This window comes from Akebia trifoliata, chromosome 15, assembly GCF_017979445.1.
Source record: "Akebia trifoliata isolate Shusen 1 chromosome 15, ASM1797944v1, whole genome shotgun sequence".
NCBI classification, from domain to species: Eukaryota; Viridiplantae; Streptophyta; class Magnoliopsida; order Ranunculales; family Lardizabalaceae; genus Akebia; species Akebia trifoliata.
Genome location: NC_141389.1, coordinates 1,393,021 through 1,415,556, shown reverse-complemented (window position 1 = coordinate 1,415,556; position 22,536 = coordinate 1,393,021). Strand labels below are relative to the sequence as shown.

General features: G+C 34.8%; 1 protein-coding gene across 1 annotated transcript; it reads left to right on the top strand.

Annotated features, from left to right (window-relative positions):
* Nucleotides 1-925: 925 nt before the first annotated feature.
* On the top strand, nt 926-15,862 carry LOC147383812 (uncharacterized). The gene is made up of 8 exons (XM_086426198.1): nt 926-1,198; nt 1,316-1,368; nt 4,521-4,680; nt 4,814-4,884; nt 12,222-12,289; nt 14,485-15,067; nt 15,350-15,443; nt 15,519-15,862. The coding sequence occupies exons 1-8, from the start codon at nt 926-928 to the stop codon at nt 15,681-15,683; spliced, it is 1,467 nt and encodes a 488-aa protein (XP_086282324.1). The 3' UTR covers nt 15,684-15,862.
* Nucleotides 15,863-22,536: the final 6,674 nt, after the last annotated feature.

Sequence of the window (22,536 nt, the reverse complement as noted above, 5' to 3'; positions counted from 1 at the left end):
GACAAAGTCATATCCGGACCATATTCGACCCGTTTTAAGCCCTACCTCTGTTCATCCTAAAATAACTCCATAATCCTTTACATGTCACATGTACATCACTTATCTAAGGCATGGTAGAACCATAATATTACAAAATATTTTAAAACACAATCCTTCAGTTTGACTTAATTCAATTTTGAATTGATTTGATAGTTTGATCAAATCGGTTGAGGAATAGTAAGCTCTTTCAATTGATTTAAAATATTGACGTTAATGTTATATACTTAACATTCTTTTTCAAGAAAATAGAAAATAAATATAATTCTAAATTTGGAAATATTAAATAAATAAAAAAATTTATAGCTAATGAGAATAATTATTTATTTTAGTAACTCGAGCGACTTGTGAGTCCACTCCATGGATGTCCCATTTGAATCGAATCTTCGGTTTTTAACACAATATTTAATGCCCTTACCTGGCATACCTTTATTAGGAAAATTTTACCTTCACCGAGAAGACTCATCCAATCCCCTTGTATTTCTAGTCTTTAAGAGCCAGTCCCTTCTTCCTTCCTAGACCATCTCTCTCTCAACCATGTCTAGTATTTAAGTTTCCATCTCTTTATGTTATTTAATTCATCTTCATCTGAAATAAGTTTTTCTAGTCTCTAACAGTGTTTCATCTTACTTTATGAAATATTTCTTTCTCAATCTTTCAAATCTTTAAAAGCCTGTCGTTTCTACCTCTCTGAAGATCTTAAGATCTTGTTCCCCCGCCCCCAATTTTTTGGTATCACATCTTCCTCACAACCATTTCTAGTTTTTAAAAGTGTATATATCGTATCGCTCTAAACCATCTCTCTTTCAATCTCAACCATTTCTCATCTTTTAAGGCCTCTTTCATCTTCTTTAGCTATATATATCTCAAAGGTCTTTTTTATCTACTAATGCGGACCCGGAAAAAAGGCACCCCTTCTCGTTTTCTTCAACCTACTACTATTGCAGTTGCTACTGCTATTAGTACGGTTGAAGGTACTATTCAAGATGCTACATTGCATCAACAATCAAAAGAAGAAAATAGCGGCTTATCAGAATCAACAAGAATAGGAGAACCAATACCTTCAGTAAACTCCCCTAGGTATTTTGATTTGGTGAAAGAAAATCGACATCTTGGTGGTTGGTCAAGCAATCAATCTCATCAATTTCCTAGACAAACGGAGGTATTTTTAATATATCACATTATTTCTCATTTTTTCTCAATCATCAGCAATACAACCCGTCCTATACCAAATATAATAATTATTTGCTTGATTTTATTTCATCATTTTTTATCACAGGTATTAATAGAAAGGAATGGAAGCAAATCTACTGTGTCTGAAAAGAATCAAAGGTATCTAATATCTTTTTCATCTTTTTTCCTCTTTCTTTAGAATAAAAATAAAATAAAAACATTTAAAATTTAAAAGAGAGGGTTGGTTAAGCATCATCAGACACTTTCTAATTAGGGAATGCAAGCCTATCTTCTTTTCCTGCCCACGATCTGTGATTTATTAGATTTAACATATTGAATGTGTGAATGTTTAGCCTATATCTTGGAAAATCTATATATCAAAAATCATCCTGACTAGTTATTTCTAGCCATTTGATTCAAGCAATTAAATTGAGTGATTTGTTACCAAGGATTCTAGCCTTTTTAGGGTTACTCAAATCCAATGGTTTTAAATCACCGATCACGATGATTTGTGATGCGTAGTTCTTCTAAAAGTTGGGCCAAATAGTTCTGGGATCAATGGGCGCAAAAAGTGTTATATGTGGTACTTTGGTTATGTATTATTACGATTGTTGAATATCATGTTTACGTGGTTCAGATTTTGTATTTATCCTTGTTCATATGGATCCCAACCCTTTAAAAAAATAGTATATACATGGGTTGGGGTCAAGAGAAAACCTTATTCGGATAACTTCCATTGACAACCACTATCCTTAATGAGTTAGAAGTTTCAGAATGGGCTGATTTTGTGTGAGGATAATCTCCTCACCATAGAGATCATCCTCACAAAAATCAGCCCATTCCGAAACTCCTAACCATATAGGATAAATGGTTTCCAAGGAGATTGTCAAAATATGGTTGTCTCCTAACCCGGACCCAACTCCCCCCCCCCCCCCAAATGTTTGCCAAGGAGATTGTTAAAATATGGTTGTCTCCTAACCCCGAACCGACCCCCCCCCCCCCCCCCCCCCCAAATGTTTGCCAAGGAGATTGTCAAAATATAGTTGTTTCCTTACCCTTTAAAAATGTATATATATATGGGTTGGGGTCAAGAGACAACCTTTTTTTTTGACAACTTCCATTGACAACCATTGAGCTTAATGGGTTAGAAGTTTCGAAATGGACTGATTTTTGTGAGGATGATTATGTGAGGATAATCTCCTCACCCTAGAGATCATCCTCACAAAAATCAGCCCATTCCGAAACTTCTACCTATATAGGACAAATGATAGTCAAGGAGATTGTCAGAATATAGTTGTCTCCTAACCCCCAACCCTCCCCACCACCCAATGGCTGTCTAGGAGATTGTCAAAATATACCCCCCCCCCCCCCCACCCCGTCCGTCCCTCCCTCCCCTACGAGAATATGATGACCTAAATGTCCTCATTTTCAAGCTCATCCATAAACCTTTAATTATCTTCTCCCAAAAATAATCAATTTTCAAGCTCTTTCAGAATACCTTTGACATTTCTATCAAAAAATCTTTCATCATTTACTTCCCAAAAAACCCGTCTTACTAATTTTGAGGTTTGGTTGTTGAAGGAGATTGAATCTTAAGGATGAAAAACAGGATAAGAATATTGGACCCTAACAGTTGAAGATGACATGTTTGGGGAAAGAAAGATCAGGGGGTTTTGACTAAAACATATTTAGAGATTGAGGTTGGGGTGGGGGAATACCATTAGTTTGAAAAATAGGGGTGTTTCAAAATATTTATTAAACGTGGAGGCCTATTTCTAAATCACTCTACCAAGTGGAATTATCTAATCTCTACAATGTAAAACCTACTACCAAGTGCTGAGATGAAAAGAAAAACAGATTTTGCAAGGATTAATGTTGGTTTGTTTAGAAGTAAGATCTAGTTTTTGGGTATCTCTAGGAAGGTCTTCCATCTTACCCATTGGATCTACTGTTTTAAACTTAATCTAGTGACCAATGACGTTGAGATGGAAAATAAATACGGGATCTTTTCCCCAGAAAATCTTTGAGAGATTTATTTAATGGATGAAAATTATTGTTGGGGTTGCATCCACCACTTCTAGTAGAATAAGGGTTGCTAAAGGGATCTTTTGATGAAAGTGTTTCGGAGAAAACTTTTTGGACATAATTTCCTTTATGTTGTTTTGATCATTATTTTATGTCTTGGAAATATTCTAGATATTAACTAGAAAAGGGGTATTATTATTATCGAAAAAATCTTTAACTTTATGTTGTGACATATACTCTTAAATGAGGAAAGCGAGAAGTTGGTTTGAACTGCTTCTCACTTCTGCCTATGATCGGTTTTTGAGTTTGGCAAGAGGACGATGGTAAGAATGTTTAGGAGGTGGTTTTTGTGAAAAAATCGAAATAGCAAAGACAACACATCACACAAAACACAAGGATTTACACATCCATGGAATAGAACAAGAACAATCACTATCTTCTCATAAGTTTTATAGATCTCTATTTATATAATCAAGAGTTACCAAAACATTTAAAACTCCCCAAAATAAAAACTCCTAAAAATAGAAAACCTCTTAAGAAGTTTGCGGGACCCTTACAACTCTGCGTAGATCAACAGGATACAAGACAATAACACAATAGTTTTTGGGAGAACTTTGTGTGTGTGTGTGTGTGTGTGTGTGTGGATATTTTGATAATTATATTAGAAGTTTGATCTTTTTTCTTATTAATTAATATCTTGAAAAAAAAAATTTTGATCGATAAGCTGAGGCTATGAAGAGCCCCACCATGATATATTAACTAAATGACTAATGCCGAACAAAACATATTATTGATGGTATTTTAGTCACTAATTAAAAAATCATGGTACAATCATCCAATAAAAGGTATCTTTAAGTTCCATCAGATTCTTGCAAACATGGGAAGCAGGAAGCCAGTCTAGATTGCCTATCTTCATTTTCTACATTTGACTAGAAGTAGGATGCTAAGTCATCACCATTGCAATTTCAAGCTCTAAAATACTTTTGGGGGCCCAAAGTCTTCCGAAATGCTACCCAAAGAAGTAAAACTTTTGTACATTTGACAAGATTGCAAGTGAGACTGAAGTAGGAAGCTGGTTTGGGTTGCTTCTTGCTTTTGCTCATTTTCAGCTTTTACATTTGGAGGGAAGTTGAGTTGTTACCACGGCAATTTGAAACCCTAGAACACTTTTGGGGGCCAAAAGCACTGGAATTAGCCCCCAAAGCAAGGTTGAACAAATATTTAACTAACACAACATCCAATTCTTCATGTAAGGAGACTAACATCCTTCTGTTGTGAACTTGTAGGAATATAAACAACTTAGGAGTAGGATCCTCCTCTGAGGCGCTTAAAGCTGATAATCCACCGAGTCCCTTCGAACAACGAAGGATTGAGAAGGAGATGAACTGTTTAGATCACAACAAAGACAAGGGGCCTTGCATGACCTCCAATCCAAGCAAAACCGAGGTTGTAGAACATATCGTCCTACCATTTCTCATTTTTATCGTGGTCATTAATAATACGCTTGACTTGGCCCATAAAAATACATAAACAAAAGAATAATGCACTTGATTTCATTTCTTGTTTTTTTTTGCTATAGGTTTTTTTAAAGGCAGATGGAAAAATGGATTGTGAGAAGAGATCCATTATTATGACTCCAAGTAATCAAAGGTAACTAAACATTTTATTTTTCTTCTCTTCTTATTCTTTATGTAAAGGTTGAGAATTTAGTTTCGCATGTTAAATATGTGAATGTTTAGCCCACATCTTAGTAGACCTATAAGAACATCACCTTGATTGGTTATTTCTAGTTAATTAACGCCTGGGGATTCCAGTCCTTTTACAGTTAATCAAATCAGTTGAAATCATCAACCAAGATGATTTATGGATAACTAGAGTTCGCCCGCGCTTATGGCATGGGCATCCTCTTTAGGTGTTAAAGGGATAAAAGCGAAAAAAATAAAGTTGGAGGCATTTTTATTAAAAAAAACTAATTTAGGATAAGAGATAAAAAATGAAAAACAGTTAAGTGGATTAAAAAGAAGATATAATAAAGTTAGAGGGAGTGAAGAGGAAAGAAAAAAAAAAGTGTGGAACAATTCAATGGGACATTTGTTAAACTACAAAACTATAGTTGATGGGACATTTATCCCCATCTCAAAAAACACAAAACAATAGCAACTCAATTGTGTTTTATTATATAGATGTGTCGGTCTAGTATAAGATAGGCAAGCAATCTTCGCACTAGTGCCTCCCCCCTCCCCAAAAAATAAATAAATTTGTTCAATATATAAGCTAATTCATATATATATAGGTATGCTTTGTACACCTATTGATTCATTTTTTATTTGCTTATTATGTATTTTAGGAAATTTATTTTAAAAATATAAATTATTTTAAAACATTTATTTTTCATTTAGCTCCAATTTTACAGTGCACAAAAAACTTATCTTTTTTTTTTTTTTTGCTAAGCAAACAAGATGAATTGTATTAGTTCTGTAAGAAAATATACATAGGGAGGGCCCTAACAAATTACAGATCTGAATTGGGGAAGATCAAGCTTATCTCCATTATAAGCATTTCTTACATTTAAAGGCAGTTCGAAAATTCGTTTGAATTTTAACGACTGAGGATTGTGGGTTGATGTTGCAGCAAGTGCATCTACAGTTGCATTCGCTTCTCTCCAAACATGAATTACTTGAGTATCTATTCTCGAAATCATAGTCCTTGCCTTATGCACCCATTCGTCTAGTCTCCAAGAAACAACTTGATTTGCGAGGCCTTTCGCTATAAATGTTGAATCCATTTCAATGATGACTTTTTTCCCAGCTAAATCAAAACTCTCCAACGCAGCTACAACAGCACAAATTTCTGCCATGTTGTTTGTCACCACTCCGAAGTTCCAATGACCTACTTCCACAAGGTCTTCATGCTCATCACGAAGAATAGCTCCTCCACCTGCTAAACCTGGATTACAGATGGCCGATCCATCAGTGTTCAGTTTGAACCAGTCTAGGGGCGGTCTTTCCCATCAAACTCTAACTATACAACGTCGCGGAACCTGTCTTCTATGTAAGCCAATGTCCAATAACTTTTAAACAGCATCATTTGGAGAGGGATATTTAAAATTTTGATGTTCCTCAAGTTCCTTAACCCATTGCAAACAATTGTAAATGATACCTTGAGCTTAAGACTTCAAACCATCGAAAATACATTTGTTTCTAGCTAGCCATATGTTCCAACTGATTACCCATGGAACCATTCCTCTGATAATACAGAATTGGAATTTATTCGATAGGCCCCATTTAAGTAATGAGCTAGGTATCATAAATCTTATTTGCTCATCTAGCAGATGACAGCTAAAAAAATTCCACACCTCTACTATTAAAAAACGTTGATAAAAAAGGTGGTCAACAAATTCTTCCTCACCTTCACAACAAAAGCATCTTGAAGCCAAGGAAATACCCCATTTTTTCGTACTTGGTCCATCGGGCAAGCTTCGTGATAAATATTCCACGCTAAAGTCTTCATCTTAGTAGGTACCTTTGCATTCTATATTGCCTTGCAAAGTTGAGAGACATTTCCCCTACTTCTTAATGATTCCCATGCCGATCGAGATGACAACAACCCTGATTTTGACACCATCCAAATATTTCTATCAAAACTCCCTTGCTGGATATTTGATGCAAGAATCTCTTCCACAGCAACACTATCCTGAATCAAATCTCTAAGCCGAGAGACGTTCCAACCCTCTTGACCCCAAACCTCCTTCACCAAAATGTTTTTGTTTTCATTCGGATAGTGGTCAGTTAATGGAGTAAAACCTCTCCAATTATGTAAAAAAAGAGAAGATGTTGCTCTATCTCCAATCAATCTTTTTGTAAGACTGATTGTTGGTTTAAGAAAACTCCGAATAGTTCTCCAAAGCTTCGAGCTTATCGTTTTAGAAGAGTCCACTAATTACCATCCTTCACATACTTCTTCTTGACGTAATCTATCCATAGCCCTTTCTTAGTTGTCAATCTCCATCAAATCTTCATTAAGCCCGTTTTATAAACCTCAGAAAGCATTCTAATGCCTAGACCACCTTCAATCTTTGGTTTACATACTTTATGCCAAGCCACAAGATGGTTTTTCCTCTTAACCTCAGTGCTTCCCCAAAAGAACTTTGCAAAGCATGACTCCAATGAATCTAAAATAGCTTAGGAATAGGCAGAATTAAAATAAAGTACACCAGAATGGAGGATAGAATATGAGATAGCAAGGTTAACCGACCTCCTTCAGAAAGAAGATTTGATTTCCAGCCCATCATCTTTCTCGAAATCTTGGAGATCAATCCCCTACACATGTCGCTCGTAATGTTACCAATGAACAACGAGACTCCCAAGTAATTGGTAGGAAGAAAACCCTTAGGAAAATCATAATTGTCTTAATAATCTCAATTCTCTTTTCTGCCACATGATCTTCCACACAGAAACAACTCTTCTCCAAACTAATTTGCTGATTTGAAACCTTTTCATAAGATATCAAAAAATATTTTATAGCCTTTAAGGACTTGGAAGTGGCCTTGGAGAAAATTATCAAATCATCCGCAAACAAAAGATGGCTTGAAGAAACCTTTTTTTTAAACTGAAAATCTATCCATATTTCCTTTTAACACTAGATTATTCAGGCCCACACTAAGAGCCTCCTTAGCAAGGATGAAAAGGCTAGGAGATAAAGGATCTCCTTGTCTTAGACTACGACTGCCTCCAAAAAACCATAAGAGCACCCATTAACTAACACTGAGTAAGAGACGCTCTGCAGACAGCCTTTGATCAATTTAAGAATTCTGTCGAGAACCCCATCTTGGGCAAAACTACCAACAAGAAAGGCCACTCAACCTGTCATAAGCTTTCTTCATGTCAAATTTCATTGCCAAGTTGTTTCCCCTGATTTTTAGGTTAAGATCATCCAACACTTCATGAACCAACACTATATTATCATATATATTCATCCCTTTAACAAAAACACCTTGTTCAGGGGAAATTAATGAAGGAAGGATCTCTCCAAGTCTAGAAGCCAATATTTTTAGAAACATTTTATACAAGAAATGGCTTAAACTAATAGGTCTAAAATCTGAAAAGGAAAGGGGTACCTTAACCTTTGGAATCAAGGCTATGGAAGTGGCATTTACGACTTTTGGGATGACACCTTCTTGGAAGAAATTTATAACTGCATTCAACAAATATTGCTAGATGATGTCCCAACATTTGAGATAGAAAACCCCCGAGAAACCATCCGGGCCTACACCTCCTTGGGCATTCATGCCTTGAATGGCGTGCAACACCTCAATCTCAGTAGGAAGATCACTCAAATCCTTGTTCTGAAGAGTAGTAACTTTGCAAGTTAATCCCTCCAACAAACTACCAAAGGAGCATCTTTGGGTAAAATTAAGGAGCTCTTCAAATGCACGGAATGCCTTCCTACCAATTTCTTCTGGATCTTCTATAATTGTCCCATCAGGTTTTTTAATTCTTCTAATCGAATTTCTCATTGTTCGTATCTTAGTAGACAAGTGAAAGAATTTTGTGTTCCTATCACCTTTCTGAACCCAAGATACTTTGGACTTCTGCTTCCAAAATGACTCGTCGTTGCTTGCCCAAGTAGCATACTCCATCTTGGATTTTTGGCATTCCAAATAGAGGTTTTGATCCCAGCCCTGAGTAGCAAGTAAATTCTCATATTCTTGGACTTTGGTTTCTACTTCCTTCAACTTCATTTTGATATTACCCACAACCTCCTTATTCCAAATTTTCAAAACACCTTTTAGTCTTTTGAGTTTTGAAAATAATCGGTACAAAGGAGACCCCTCCGCTCTAGCCACCCAAGATTCCCTTATAATTTATAAGAAATCTTCCCTCTTAGCCCAGAAATCCATAAATCTAAATTGTCTTGGACCCAAAATAGTTTTAAAGAGCTGAACATGAGAAGGGCAATGATCAGACGACAATCTTGGCAGATGAGAAACAGTTGGCGAGCCCAATTCTGAAACCCAGGAAAAAGACACAAAAGCTCTATCCAGTCTAGCCCAAATACGATATAATCCTCACCTATTATTGCACCATGTGAATTTATTACCCGAATACCCAACATCAACTAAATTCAATGCCCCCATCAATTCCCCCGTATTCTCCATAGAAGCACGGCTTGGATACCTCCCACCTTTCTTTTTATCAAGAAATAAAACAATATTAAAATCTCCCACAATCATTACATTATCTTCATTATTTAGCGAACCTTGCAATTCATGCCAGAGATTTCGATGTTCCTCCATAACCCAAGCAGCTCTTAAAATACAAAAAACCAATGTTTTCTACTCCACCACAATTTCTATCAAGATATATTGAGGCGAAAGACGCAGCACTCGAAAATGTGAAGGATCTCTGAACCAAAACACCCAAATAGACCCACAGTTATTCACGACATCATTAGATTCTTCAACATATTTTTTAGTCTTAGAAGAGAGGAGGAATTATTTATTCTTCTAATATTCCAAATAAGAGCTGACATTAAAAATCACAAAATTCAGAGATTTTTCTTCGATCTAGTCTTTTTAGGAGGACCCAGATTAGACCACGATCGCCGTCTTCAAATTCTCAAATTTTTTATTCTATCACTACCAACATCAGAAGAGTAATCCAACTCATTAGGATTGCTGGACGAAAAATCGTCTTCGCCCTCTGCTAATTCATCATGTACAGCTGCATCTTCAGGAAGGATCTAAATTTGTAAGTTTGACAGCTGAGATCCAATATCAGTCTTATTTGGCACTGTCTAAGATCATTCCCAAACTGCTGCTACCGAACCGTATCTTGGGGTGACTCGTTGTAACGGAAAAGAATCCCCCAAATTATGCTCAAATATCTCTCCCTCTTCAAGATGGTTCTCCACGATCGGGTCCACTGCCGTTTCCATATTCAGGTCCAAGACTATTTCCAAAAACGGTTTCACAGTTTCTTTGTTTGGCTCAAAGACTACTTCCACAGGCAGAACCGCAGATTCCTTAGTTGGTTCCAACTCTAATCCACGAGTTGGACTGGGCATAGGAATCGGCACAGGGACAGGCGTTAAGTCTTTTTGAATTTGAAATTCAAAGCTTCGATGCTCTAAAAATTCCACCTCAGCTGCCACATCGTCTGTCAGCTTGGATTTTGAATTATCACCTATCTCCACATCAGCATTAATGACAGCCATGTCACTTTCCTCCACTGACGAAGACTAAGGAATTGCAGGAGCTTTTCCCTTACCATGAACAGCCTGATCTATCTCCTTCTGTTTAGACCTTCATGAATTACCAATGGCTTATTGGATTGAAACACATTAGATCCCATTTTCTTAGTTTTCTCTTTGTATTCCTTTCCTACTTTTATATTAGGTCCAGAGACATCAGCTTTGATTCCTTCTTTGAACTTACAGTGTGATTCCTGATGCCCAAGTTTAAAGCAGTTGGTGCAGTAGAAAGGGATAGACTCGTAAGAAATAGGTTGCCACAATCCATATTGCCCATGAGTGATCCTAACTCTCTTAGGATTATCTTTGAGTAAATCCAAAAGCACGCAGACCCTAGCCCCTTTAAGACGCGTGCCATGACTAGTCGCTCTATCAATTGCTAAAACTTCACCCATCACTGAAGCTAGACTACGAAGATTAGATTCCTCATAGAAGAATAACGGGATGTTAGGAAACAAGATCCACGTTGGAATGGAGGCTTCATCCCTCTCTAAAGGACAGAACATAGGTGTCCAGTTAAAAAATCTCATCACAAAGCCATCAATCGAAATCCTCTCCTTTAACCATATCGAAATCATATCTGACTCAGGAGAATATGGTGAAAATCCAGTGTAAGAGCTTCACAAGTCCCAGCAAGCTTCCAAGATCGGACTAGTTTTCTTATGCTTTCAGCTCCTTGACGGAAATGGTTTCCTCCATTTTTTTGGCCGGCAAACTTTGCTACAAGAGCAAACTTGAATTTCTCCGATCCTACCTTCAAATCTTCATCCGAGAATAAGATCGAAGGTTCTCCAAGCCATAGTGATGGCTTCTTCTGAGATCTCAGATTAGGGGCATCCTTCAAAGGAGGATCCCCCTCTATATTCTCTCTAGATCTAGCCAAACTTCCGCAAAAGAGTGAGATCCACAACTTCTGCAAAAACTTATCTAATTGGTTCAAACATAGATGAGATCTATCTTTATTTGAGAATTTTAAAATGTGCAAATTTATTTACTTGATGCTTTAAGTGTCAACAACATGGTTGTGATCTATTTTAGTTGGTGAGATTTCTTTAGCTTTGAATTTCAAGGATTGCCATCTATATGGGTGAGCTATTTACTTACATAAAAATGAAAATTACAAAGGCTTTGTTTCAGGTTGCAGTGCATCCAATGGAGATGCTTCTTTAGAAGCAATTCTACTGGATGCACTTCCAGTGGAATCAAGGTTGCAAAATTGGTCGTTGGATGTGAGTGTTTAGGAGATGCTTTTCGAAAAATAATGGCTTTTGTCTATTTTCTGGTTTTGTGTTAAGCGGAATTGACTGTGAAATTGGTTAGTTGGTGAGATGCTTTTTTTCAAAAACCTTTTTTTAAAAACATTTCTAGTTATTTTTATCTTTTAACTTTTGGTCTTGGTGCTATCATCCTAGTATTTTAGAAGATATTCCAGTCATTAATTAAACAAATAAGGGAACAATCCAAAAAATTCGAACTTTAAGCCCTGCTAGGTTTACATAAAAGCTAAAAACGAGAAGCTGGTCTGGACTGCTTCTCGCTTTTGTCCATTTTTGACTTCTACTTTTGGCTGGAAATAAAAACAAACCATAATTTCAAAATGGCTTTTGGTGGCTAGAAGTGCAAAAAACCAGCTTCCCAAGCTTTTGTAAGCTCACACACATGCATACGTATCAAGAATGAAGAGTGAGGTTGAGCAAATCTTTAACTAAACATGATCCTCTCTTATGAACTTACAGGAACGAAAACAACATAGGGGCAAGAAGCTCTGTTGTGATTGCACCTCCTTCATCCTCTTATCTCCAAGGTAGACCATTTTTTTCTTTCTCAATTTTTTTTTACTGGATTTAAGCATACAATTTATCAAATATCAAATGTGAAGTACTTACAATGAGTTATTATATACTTTTTATTATTATTTACTATTTGTACTATATTTGAGGGTTATGTGGCCCACATGAATATATCACGTTATACTATCTAGCAATGGTACTTCATGTTATAGAGATCATCCTCAAAAGAATAATTTTCTGTGAGTTATGACATTCAACCTCATGAAAATTAAGTTAATTTGATGACATAATAACAAATTAGATTTTTTTTTTTTTTTTTTTTTTATATCGGTGAGCTGGGGTTGAATGGGAACTTCCCCTCCCCCTTTTTTTATTGATAAAATGGAAGATCTTATAAACAAGTAAATAAAGCATTACAATCATAATTCATAATTAAGCATAATTTGTTTGAAAGATCAGAGACTGAGAACCACCACACAAATGAATCAATAGAACGTTAAAATTCTAAATTAATCTGTGGATGCTTTTACAAATTCCCAAATACGTCCATGAATTCTAAAGAATTTATTGCTCAAGAGAATCAGAAGAGACAATTGTTGTAGGATTCATATTTAATATTATATTATTGGATTTTGTTGGGGGAAAGATTTGAACTCAAAACCTTATTTTCTCTAGAGTTTGGTTGGTCGAGGGTTTTTCCATTTTTTGCGAAATCTTAGTTAAGAGAACATCTTCCTTATTTGTGATAATTGAAAAGTGAAAGATTCTTTTTTTTTTCTCTTGAGAATTGTAGATATAACTCTCTAAATATTTAATCCCCACATTGGGTAAATATAACACTTATACTCATCTTATAAATGTTCCCACTTTCCTATTTTCTTGAGTATGAGTGAGAAAGAGAAAGAGACTGGACCTCATGAGCACATAGGGGCTCAAAGCACCATGGGACTGCAGCCCATTGTGTTTGGGGCCAACCCATAAAAAATCATTTGTCACGTGTGCACATGCAATGCACGCCCAGGGGGTGCAAATCTCTGATTTGATCAAGTTCTTAGAAAGTCTATTATTTTCAAGTGCACGGTTAACAGACTTGTGACTGTTGAATCTTGAAAACTGATCACCTGAGACCAATAGTACTATAGATATCATCCTAAGGGGCGAAATTAGCTTTAAGGACAATGGCTTCTCCATGCCTCAGTCACTTAAGCTGAAGTTCATTCCAATTATTCTTATTGTCTGATTTATGTAACCTTTTTTTCGATTCAGATTTATACATTAGATTCAACAACAATTACATTGTTCAATCCGAAATTGTGAATCTCCACTAAGGCTTGCTAAATTATGAACAACTCAACCAAATTTATTTCAACAAAAAAGCACCCTCCATGATTTGCAAGGTTTAGGCATCCCTTCATACTCAATTTCCTATGTATAAGACTACTGATCATCATCTTCCAATGAAATACATCTTGGAAATTCACAATTAATATCAATCTCAACACATAATCTAGGAATTGGGTTAAGTTACCCTACTCCATGTTACCCTTTTTGCCACTTGGCACTCTTTTTGGCCCCTAGTCCAATCAATCTTATTTTTTAGTTTAGGTGTATTAAAGGGCAAGCAAGATATATATTGGCCTATGAGATTTGAAAGATATGGCCACACAGGGATAAAAAAAAAATTAAAAGAAAAAAAAAACAATTAATAGAAGAGTCGTGCTGGAGTAACATTGTATGTGTGTGTGTGTGTTGTGTGTGTGTGTGAAAGAGAGAGAGAGAGGACATTGATGATATGGATGTGTATCATAACCATTGATGTTTTTCATCGAGATTCGATCACAATGTTATTTCATCATTATCCCTAGTAGGATAGGATCCATGATATTCACCACATCCATGGTTTTAAAAGTCAAAAAGAAAGACTTGACTCAAATGTCCAATGAGTCTAGTCAACTTGATTGAGAGTTAAATAAATACATATTATATTTATTACATATTAGCTTTTTTTTTTTAAGTATTTCAAATATAAATAATATTAATACCATTTTGTGATTTTCAATCTGACTTGGAAGGTTTTTCAGTATTCTCAAGGTCCAAATGAGTGGAGTCAATTGGTCCAAGTTTCAATTCAACTCGACTCATCGAGATTTAAAACTATGCCTTCATGTATTAAAAAGTTCTGATATGTTATTCCTCTCTTGTTGCGCAGCACTTGAGATATGGCACAAACGAGAGAAGAGTGTGTCATTTAGGAAAAGGAGTGGGTGTTTCTCGGAAGAACAACAAGAGAAACCAGTAAATGAAGAAAATAACAACAATACGGATAAGATATTGTTACCGATACCGATATCCATAGAAAAAGAAATCAATATGGACAAAAATGAGGTATCACCAAGTGAAGAAATTCATACGGAAAATCCCGAAACAGAGATGAATGAGAAACAAGACGATGAAAAGGAAAAGGGGAATTGTCTTCAAAGGAGAAAGGAAAAAAGTGTATTGTCGATGAAGGCATCAAGATGCCGCGGTGTCAATGGAAGGGGTCGGAGGTGCAAGAGAACGACACGTGGGGGGTACACTTTGTGCCACATTCACTTGGGGAACGCAGAAACAAAAAGCACAAGCAACATCCACATCAATGGAGCCATCAAACTTGTACCTCCATTGAAATGTGAGCAAGAGCAACAACAACAACAACGAGTGCAAAAAGAGGAAATTCAGAGGGAGGAGAATAGTTCTACATTGACAAGGAAGAGGAAGACGAAGGATTGGTTAGTCAATGATTTCATTGAGTAAGTACATTAATTAAATGTATTTCTGTAGAATTTTTTTGTTTATTCTTTTTATAAGGAGGTTTATGTAATTGTACCAAGAAATAACTAATTTTAATTTCTCTTCACTAACACATAATTTGCGTTGGTAATCAAATTTTTTATATGCGGGTGTTAGTATATTTTACTTATTATTATTTCACACATTATTGTTAATACTTTAATTTTTTATTATGTTATATTTTAGTTTATTCAAAACATGATTAATTTTATTAATTATCTATTTTTACATTCCTTGTGCAGATATTCTAGTGACCGATTCATCATTGAAAGCGATGATGACAATGATCTTATTGACCACAAAGGCACAATCCCTAACAAATGCAATTCTAATGAGGTGAACAAAACACTTATATAAGTTCTTATGAATAAACGTAAAGACAAACTTTTTATGATAAGTTTCATTTTACAGGTCTCTTGTGTTGTTTCACCTCCTCCATTAAAACGTCGACCATCGCGTCAGGCAAAGTTGAACATGCGCAGCAATGAAGATGAAGATTATGTTATTCAGCGCAATTGTGGGAAATGTGGCCGATTAGGTCATAACAAAAAAACATGCAAGAGAATCAAAGCTTGAATGTGGTGGTAGGTAGTATTTTCGACTGGATAATGGTTTTGACGTAATACTTCCAATGTCATTTACCTAAATCTTTTTTCATATGATGTAGCTGGTTAATTAAATGTTATAATTGGATTGTTGGAGCATAATGATTGGCAATTGACTATGATTGCAATTAGTTAAAGTATTGAAATACATTGTGTTAAGGTGAATGAGATACATGGTTGTGTTATTGTTACATATTCTTATAATAGAGAAGTTGTGTTGCATGATCTATGAGAATAATTTACTTAAGGTTATTTTCATTTAGCTTTGCTAATTAGGAAATAGTGTCATAAACTAATAATTGGGTCAATTAGATTTCTCTAATTAGGTTTGTTTTCTATATTTTTTGTTATTTAATTTTTCATATAAACTCATTTTGATTATGTGCAAGTAAAGTGGAATAAAATTGTTAATATAGAAATGTTACATGTTTAAATGGTGTTGGAGAAATATTCTAATCCATTTTCTATATTATTTGTTTTGTTATTTAATTTTTCATATAAACTCAGTTTGATTCTATGCTGGAAAATTGGAATGAAATTGTTAATATAGAAATGCTACAAGTTGTGCTTAGACCCATAGCTCAGTTGGTTTGACACTTTGCAAAACAACTTTGAGGTCGTAGGTTCAAGTTCAACTTACCCACCCAACAAAAAAAAAAATGTTGCATGTTTAAATTGGCACTGGAGCAATATTCTAATCCCTTGTCTAGGTTGATTATATCGATGTATCACTTATCAATCTTGTAAAATAGTATGCATTTCAAGTTTATAGAGTAAATATATTTTAATTTCTAGGGCCAATGAGTGAGAAATATTAGAGAATATCGATACATTGAAACAGTTGAATGAGATAGACTTGTTATTATAGACTTATCTCATATAAAAAAATGCAGGTGGTGTTGAAAGTGAAATTTACTAGTATTGAGAAAGTATTATTTAGAATATCAAATATAAAAATTAGAATTTTTTTATTCGAATTTAATTCACTCTTTTTTTTCTTTTCCTTGTTTAAAAGAAATTTCCTATCCAAATCCCTATATGGTTTATATTAACTTATCTTCTGTTAATGCAATGATAGAAATAAACCAAAGAATTAAATGAATAGAAATTTAATAATGAAATTACTTTTTAAAATTGTTGATTATCTCTAACAAATCGATTTAATTTCTAAGATAATATCAATTTGAAAATATTTAAGAAGAAAGAACTCATTGTTAGTAGAACTGTAGATCAAGGCACACGATCAATGCGATGTCCTGAGGTCATTGTGAGGTTATTGGATGCTTAAGGGAATTGCGTCCCCTCCACTCAGTGATTGAAAGTCTACCCACGGGATTCAACAGTCTATGTAGAACAAAGAAGACATAAATACAACATCTGATCTTTTGACGAATGGACAACAAGTATGACCTTGAAGAATTGAACGAATGGAAGTTAGAGAGCGATTTGTGTTTTTTCTGTATTTGAAATAGCACATAAAACAAAGATTTGTAGATGAATTCTAAAGAGTTATGTCTATTAGAGAGATTAACAAAATCTAGAGAGACACGATTTTATAGAATGAGTCTAAACAAATTTTTTTTTGTAAAAACGGTTAATACAAAACTTGTAAAAAAGGAAGGCAAATTAACAACCAGACCCAAGCCTGGCGCGCATGTGTAAAACAGGTAGGATGTGTGTCACTAGCGTACATGCCCTGGGGGTTTTCGAAGCTTGGACCCAAAATCTGACAAAAAATCATTGGGTTTCCCTCCTAGGCCTCTTGTGCACGCATGAGCCCACCCACTTCCTCTAACTTTCAAGGCTAAGAGACGTAACTCCAATATAAGAGTTGACTCTCAATTCTTCTTTTCTCCGATGTGGGATTAAAGATAGACGGCACTAAAAACCAAAAACCAATTAACTTTTGTTGCTAAGAAACTTTCTATCAAACTAAGATAGATATAATGATCAAAACAAATTAAAGAAACACAACTAATCAAAAGATTAATGAAATGGATTCTCTTTCTTAAACATTCAACTTGCACATTCCTTTAAGTTGGATTGTTATAGATCTTCATTACATTTGACCAAATTATTTCAATATAATTTTATTAGTTTATTACCTAATGAGATTACTCTTATATTTTTACTAATGCACTCTTTCTAATTTTAGCTTTCTTCTTTCAAATCATCCATGACAATATTTATATCTAGGCCACGCTAATAATGTGGATATGATTTATTAATTGCCCATTCAACTCCATAAATAATAACTTCTCTTACTTTCATATTATAAAATTTTCTTTTTATTGATTATTAAGAAATGTTGGTCATAAAACACTATAGAACCACCAGCCAACTTTACTTCTGTGAAAGAAAAAAAATCCTCTTCTATCTTTCATACTTATGGATAGTGGAATAAAGATAGCAAATATGATTAGTTTAGAGAATTTTTCAGCCATAACAAAGCAACTCTTTATAATTAGTTTTACCTTGACTCACATTGAAAGTGAACACTTCATTTGATTAATATAAATATTGGAATTTTCAACGAAATAGCCAAAGGTTGGATTGATGTTAGTGGTGACAATTGTTGTGTCCGGATCTTAATTACACAATTCATTTATATATAAAAGTGTTATTATGAACGAGTGTACCTTTGTAAACTATGTGAATTGCCAGGAAATGTCTTGGGCTATTGATGCAATGCAACAAGCTCAAGTGTGAAAATGGATTCAGACAAGCAATGCTTTTAGAATAATTCGATAAGACCTATTCTTGAATGAAAATGTCAAGATCTTCAAGATCCATAGAAAAGTATGGACTTTCTCCTTTTTAGGTCCGATTCCTTTATTTACCCTACATTTTAGACATTTTTGCTATTTTAGGAAAGTTTCATTTAATTAATAACTTTAGTAATAAAAGTTAAAATCGTGCATCATCGGCTTTACCTTATTTCTAAGGTCAAGTAGTTCTATTTCCATCCCTAAATCACTTTTAATCATTTTTTCTATTTTGACTATTTTCGTGTTCTTGTAGAATAAGATTTTTCTCTAAATATTATTGTAACTCCAATATGGGAGGAAGATCTTTGATTAATAAAATTTATGATTTTTAGAGAGTTTTCTCTTTATTTTGAATTGCTTGATATTCTGGGTGAATTAACAAGTTCTTTATGTCCAATTATTTAGTATTCTTTTGAAAATCAATGAACCAATTGGAATACTGTTTTTCATCTTGCATCAGCTATGCTCTTTCTCTTTGTATTTTGGGAATATTCCTCCTAACTTGATCCTTTGTTGTTGTAATATGTAGAGTGAGTAGTTTAACATGTCGGTATACATCAATGTGAAAACCATCTTCTGAACTATCTAGAATGAAGATCTACAATCAAGATGACCAATCATGCTCAACCCTAGTACTTTAAGAGAGAAATCACTAATACAATTGTGATGTCTTTTACTTAAGACTCAATCACAAAAATCCGTGTGTGCACGCAATACTATGATACAATTTCCAGAATTAAATGTGATGACTAACTTTAACTGAAAAATCTTTTTTGTTTTCTTCAAATAACTAGTAACTTCACTATGCAAAACAAGTTTAAGATGCATTATCTTTGTAATGGAAACATTCATCTGTGTTTCAATTAGTCTCACTTTGACCTTGTACTCATCAACACATAAAAACTTTATTTCAATATGTTTGATCTCTTCAAGAAATGATCATTCTTATACTGTATTTCACTATTGCCTCGCTATCACAATGTACCTTAATTGGCCTATTGATGGAATCAACTACACTTAGTTTGCTAATGTTCTTCATATCGTGCTAGCTTAGTTTCTCATCTTAAAGCAAGCTTGCTTTGAACTCTATATCAATAGTTCCTTCAACAACTAGGAATTATTAAGACATTTTTCACAACTTTTCAATTGAACGACCTTCCCTCTCTTTTGTAATTTCTTCCTTTCCATTATCTATCCCAAAAGAAAAAAAAAAAAATTGAGTGATGTAATGAGGATTCTACCGTAAATGATTTTCTTCGCATTAATTTGCATATAATTTCCTGCCCAAATATCTATTTTATTGAAACCATGTCATGTGCATCGTTACCCATGTTTGATCTTTCATGGCAAAGCTTGAGAGTCAACTCAGTATGTGACCTGGTGATCCAACCTTGACATATCATAGTTTGACTTTCCCTATGTCGGGATGAATCTGAAGGCATGGATGAATGTTTGGTATCAGTGTTTGATGATCAGGACTCTGAGCCCAATGCATGATATGATTATCTAAAAGCCCACATATTAGGATTTGGGCTTTTAGTTTTATAAAAACGGTGGTAGAGATGGTTTAAAGTTTCAATTATATCTCAATAGAAATAAAATCCCAAGAAGCTTCTGTCACTCACTTTTATGTAAAAGTATTGGTTAGTAAATCAAAGCTAAGAGACCAAACCAAAGGAATCCCGACATAGTTCTGCTAAAGCTTCATTTCTCTTCCATAAAAAAGCAGCAAAAGAAGGTTTTGGAATAAAGAAAGAAATGGGAGAGAAATAAAAGAAGATTCATTGATGTGTCTCTATTCTTTTACAGTCTTTAACTCTCCTGAAAAAAAGCACGCTTGACTGGTCTAACCTCTTCAACTCCTTAGTAACCAAGGTATTTGTTGCTTGGATTTAAAACTCGACTCGAATCTCATGCCCTTTTAATATTTGAGTCAACTCAATTCTCTCTCGATGGCCATCTTTCTTTCATATTTACTAGTCTCTCTAGCACTTGAATAGCTCCTCATTGAGTAGAAATCCAAATTAAAGAATTTTTTGAAAAAATAATAATAATAATAATAAGAGAGAGAGAGAGAGGGAGAGAGAGAGAGAGAGAAGGGTTTGTAATTAAGAAATAAAATTATTATCTAACCACTTTTAGACAGAATATTTAATTTCATTGTTAGGTGTGTTATAAAAAAAAGTCAGTGTGCCAAGAAAGAACTCTTATGCATGAAAACAACCTAGGAAGAATATGGAATAATTTATATATTTTCTGGACCAATATATAATATACAACAACAGCAACAAAGTCTTATCCCAAAATATGGGATCAGCTCATTTAATCCTTCTATTTCACTTTGTCCTAAGTTAAGTCTTTTGTTCTTGAGAGAGTAAGAATTAAGAGAGAAATTGTAATTTGATTAATTAGCCCTAATTAGGCTATATAAGTATTACATAAGAGAAAGAAGTGAAAAGACTAAAATAACCCTACAGACTTATTTAACACTCCCCCTTAAGTTGGTGCGTGGATATCAACAATGCCCAACTTGGACAAGACATCTTCAAAGGAGGTTTTACTAACACCTTTAGTAAGAACATCAGCAAGTTGTTGAGAGGTAGGGACAAAGGGCGTACAAATCTGTCCAGAAACTATCTTTTCTCTAATGAAATGCCGATCAACTTCTATGTGCTTGTTCTATCATGCTGAACCGGATTTGCAGCTATGTTAATAGCTGATTTATTATCGCAATATAGTAAGAAGGGGACCGACACAGGAAGACATAAATCAGCTAGTAAGATTTTGAGCCACAACAACTCGCATATTCCAAGTGCCATGGCTCTGTATTCTGACTCAGCACTTGACCGAGAAACCACATCCTGCTTCTTACTACGCCAAGTTACCAAGTTACCACCAACTTTAGTACAATACCCAGAAGTAGACCGTCTATCAGTCACTGAACCAGCATAATCTGCATCTGTCCATGCCTCAATACGAAGATGACCATGATTGTTGAATAAAATACCTCGACCAGGACATCCCTTAAGGTATCTAAGAATACGATAAACAGCAGCAAGATGAGATGTTCGAGGCGAGTGCATAAACTGACTTACAACACTAACAGCATAGGCAATGTCAGGGCGAGTCATAGACAAGTAAATCAATTTTCCCACAAGACGCTGATATTGGCCAATATCGGACACACACTCCCCCTCAGAATCAGCCAACCTGTGATTCTGCTCAATAGGAGTATCAGCTGGACGAGATCCAAGCTGACCAGAGGCACTGAGTAAGTCAAGAACATACTTACGCTGAGAAATAAATATACCAGACCGGGACCGGGCAACCTCATATTTGATTTTATAATCTTTATCCAATATGCTTTCTACCATTTAAAACAATGGAAGATGTCGCAATAATCTTTATATAAGAACCATGGATCCGAGATGAGGAAATAGGCCCTTTAAAGTGTGACTTAGGTTGATGTTATTTCCATGCTAGCTGTCAATCTGGCAAAATTCTCTCCACGAAAACTCAACTTGTTGATTTGTATTAATTTTTTTTTTCCCTGATTCAGACCAAAATGATAATAATAATCGTCAATTTCAATTAAAAAGAGTCAGATTGATTTCTATTGATTGAAATCTAAAGTTACGCTTGTAAGGCTCCCATTAAAATGAGTTCATAGCTGATTGTTGAGAAAATTCTCAAAGCATGCACAACTTTTGTTAAAATTCCTATTTCAGTACACTCTTAATTTTAATCCCCAGGGAGAGTATTATTGCCACACCAACTTTTTCTAATACCACCCCAAGATGTGTGTTAATTCTTTTGTGATTTTTATATGAATTGGGGTGGCGTTAGAAAAAGTTGGTGTGGCAATAGATCATTCCCAAAACAGTGAGATCACTGGTATTTATTCTAAAAGTGACAACATCACTGAAAAATAATTCATGCTCATGTTTTGGGAATTAAAATGAACAGTATACTTGAATGGTAATTTTGCCATATTCCACAATGAAATGGCAATTTACCCTACATATATATATATATAGAGAGAGAGAGAGAGAGAGG

What these genes read in the sequence shown, in the direction of transcription:
- LOC147383812 (XM_086426198.1), top strand. Translation starts at nt 926, where the DNA reads ATGCGGACCCGGAAAAAAGGCACCCCTTCTCGTTTTCTTCAACCTACT. An exon ending in CCAATCCAAGCAAAACCGAG is followed by an intron (nt 4,681 to 4,813) that starts GTTGTAGAACAT and finishes TTTTTGCTATAG; the next exon opens with GTTTTTTTAAAGGCAGATGG. An exon ending in ATGACTCCAAGTAATCAAAG is followed by an intron (nt 4,885 to 12,221) that starts GTAACTAAACAT and finishes ATGAACTTACAG; the next exon opens with GAACGAAAACAACATAGGGG.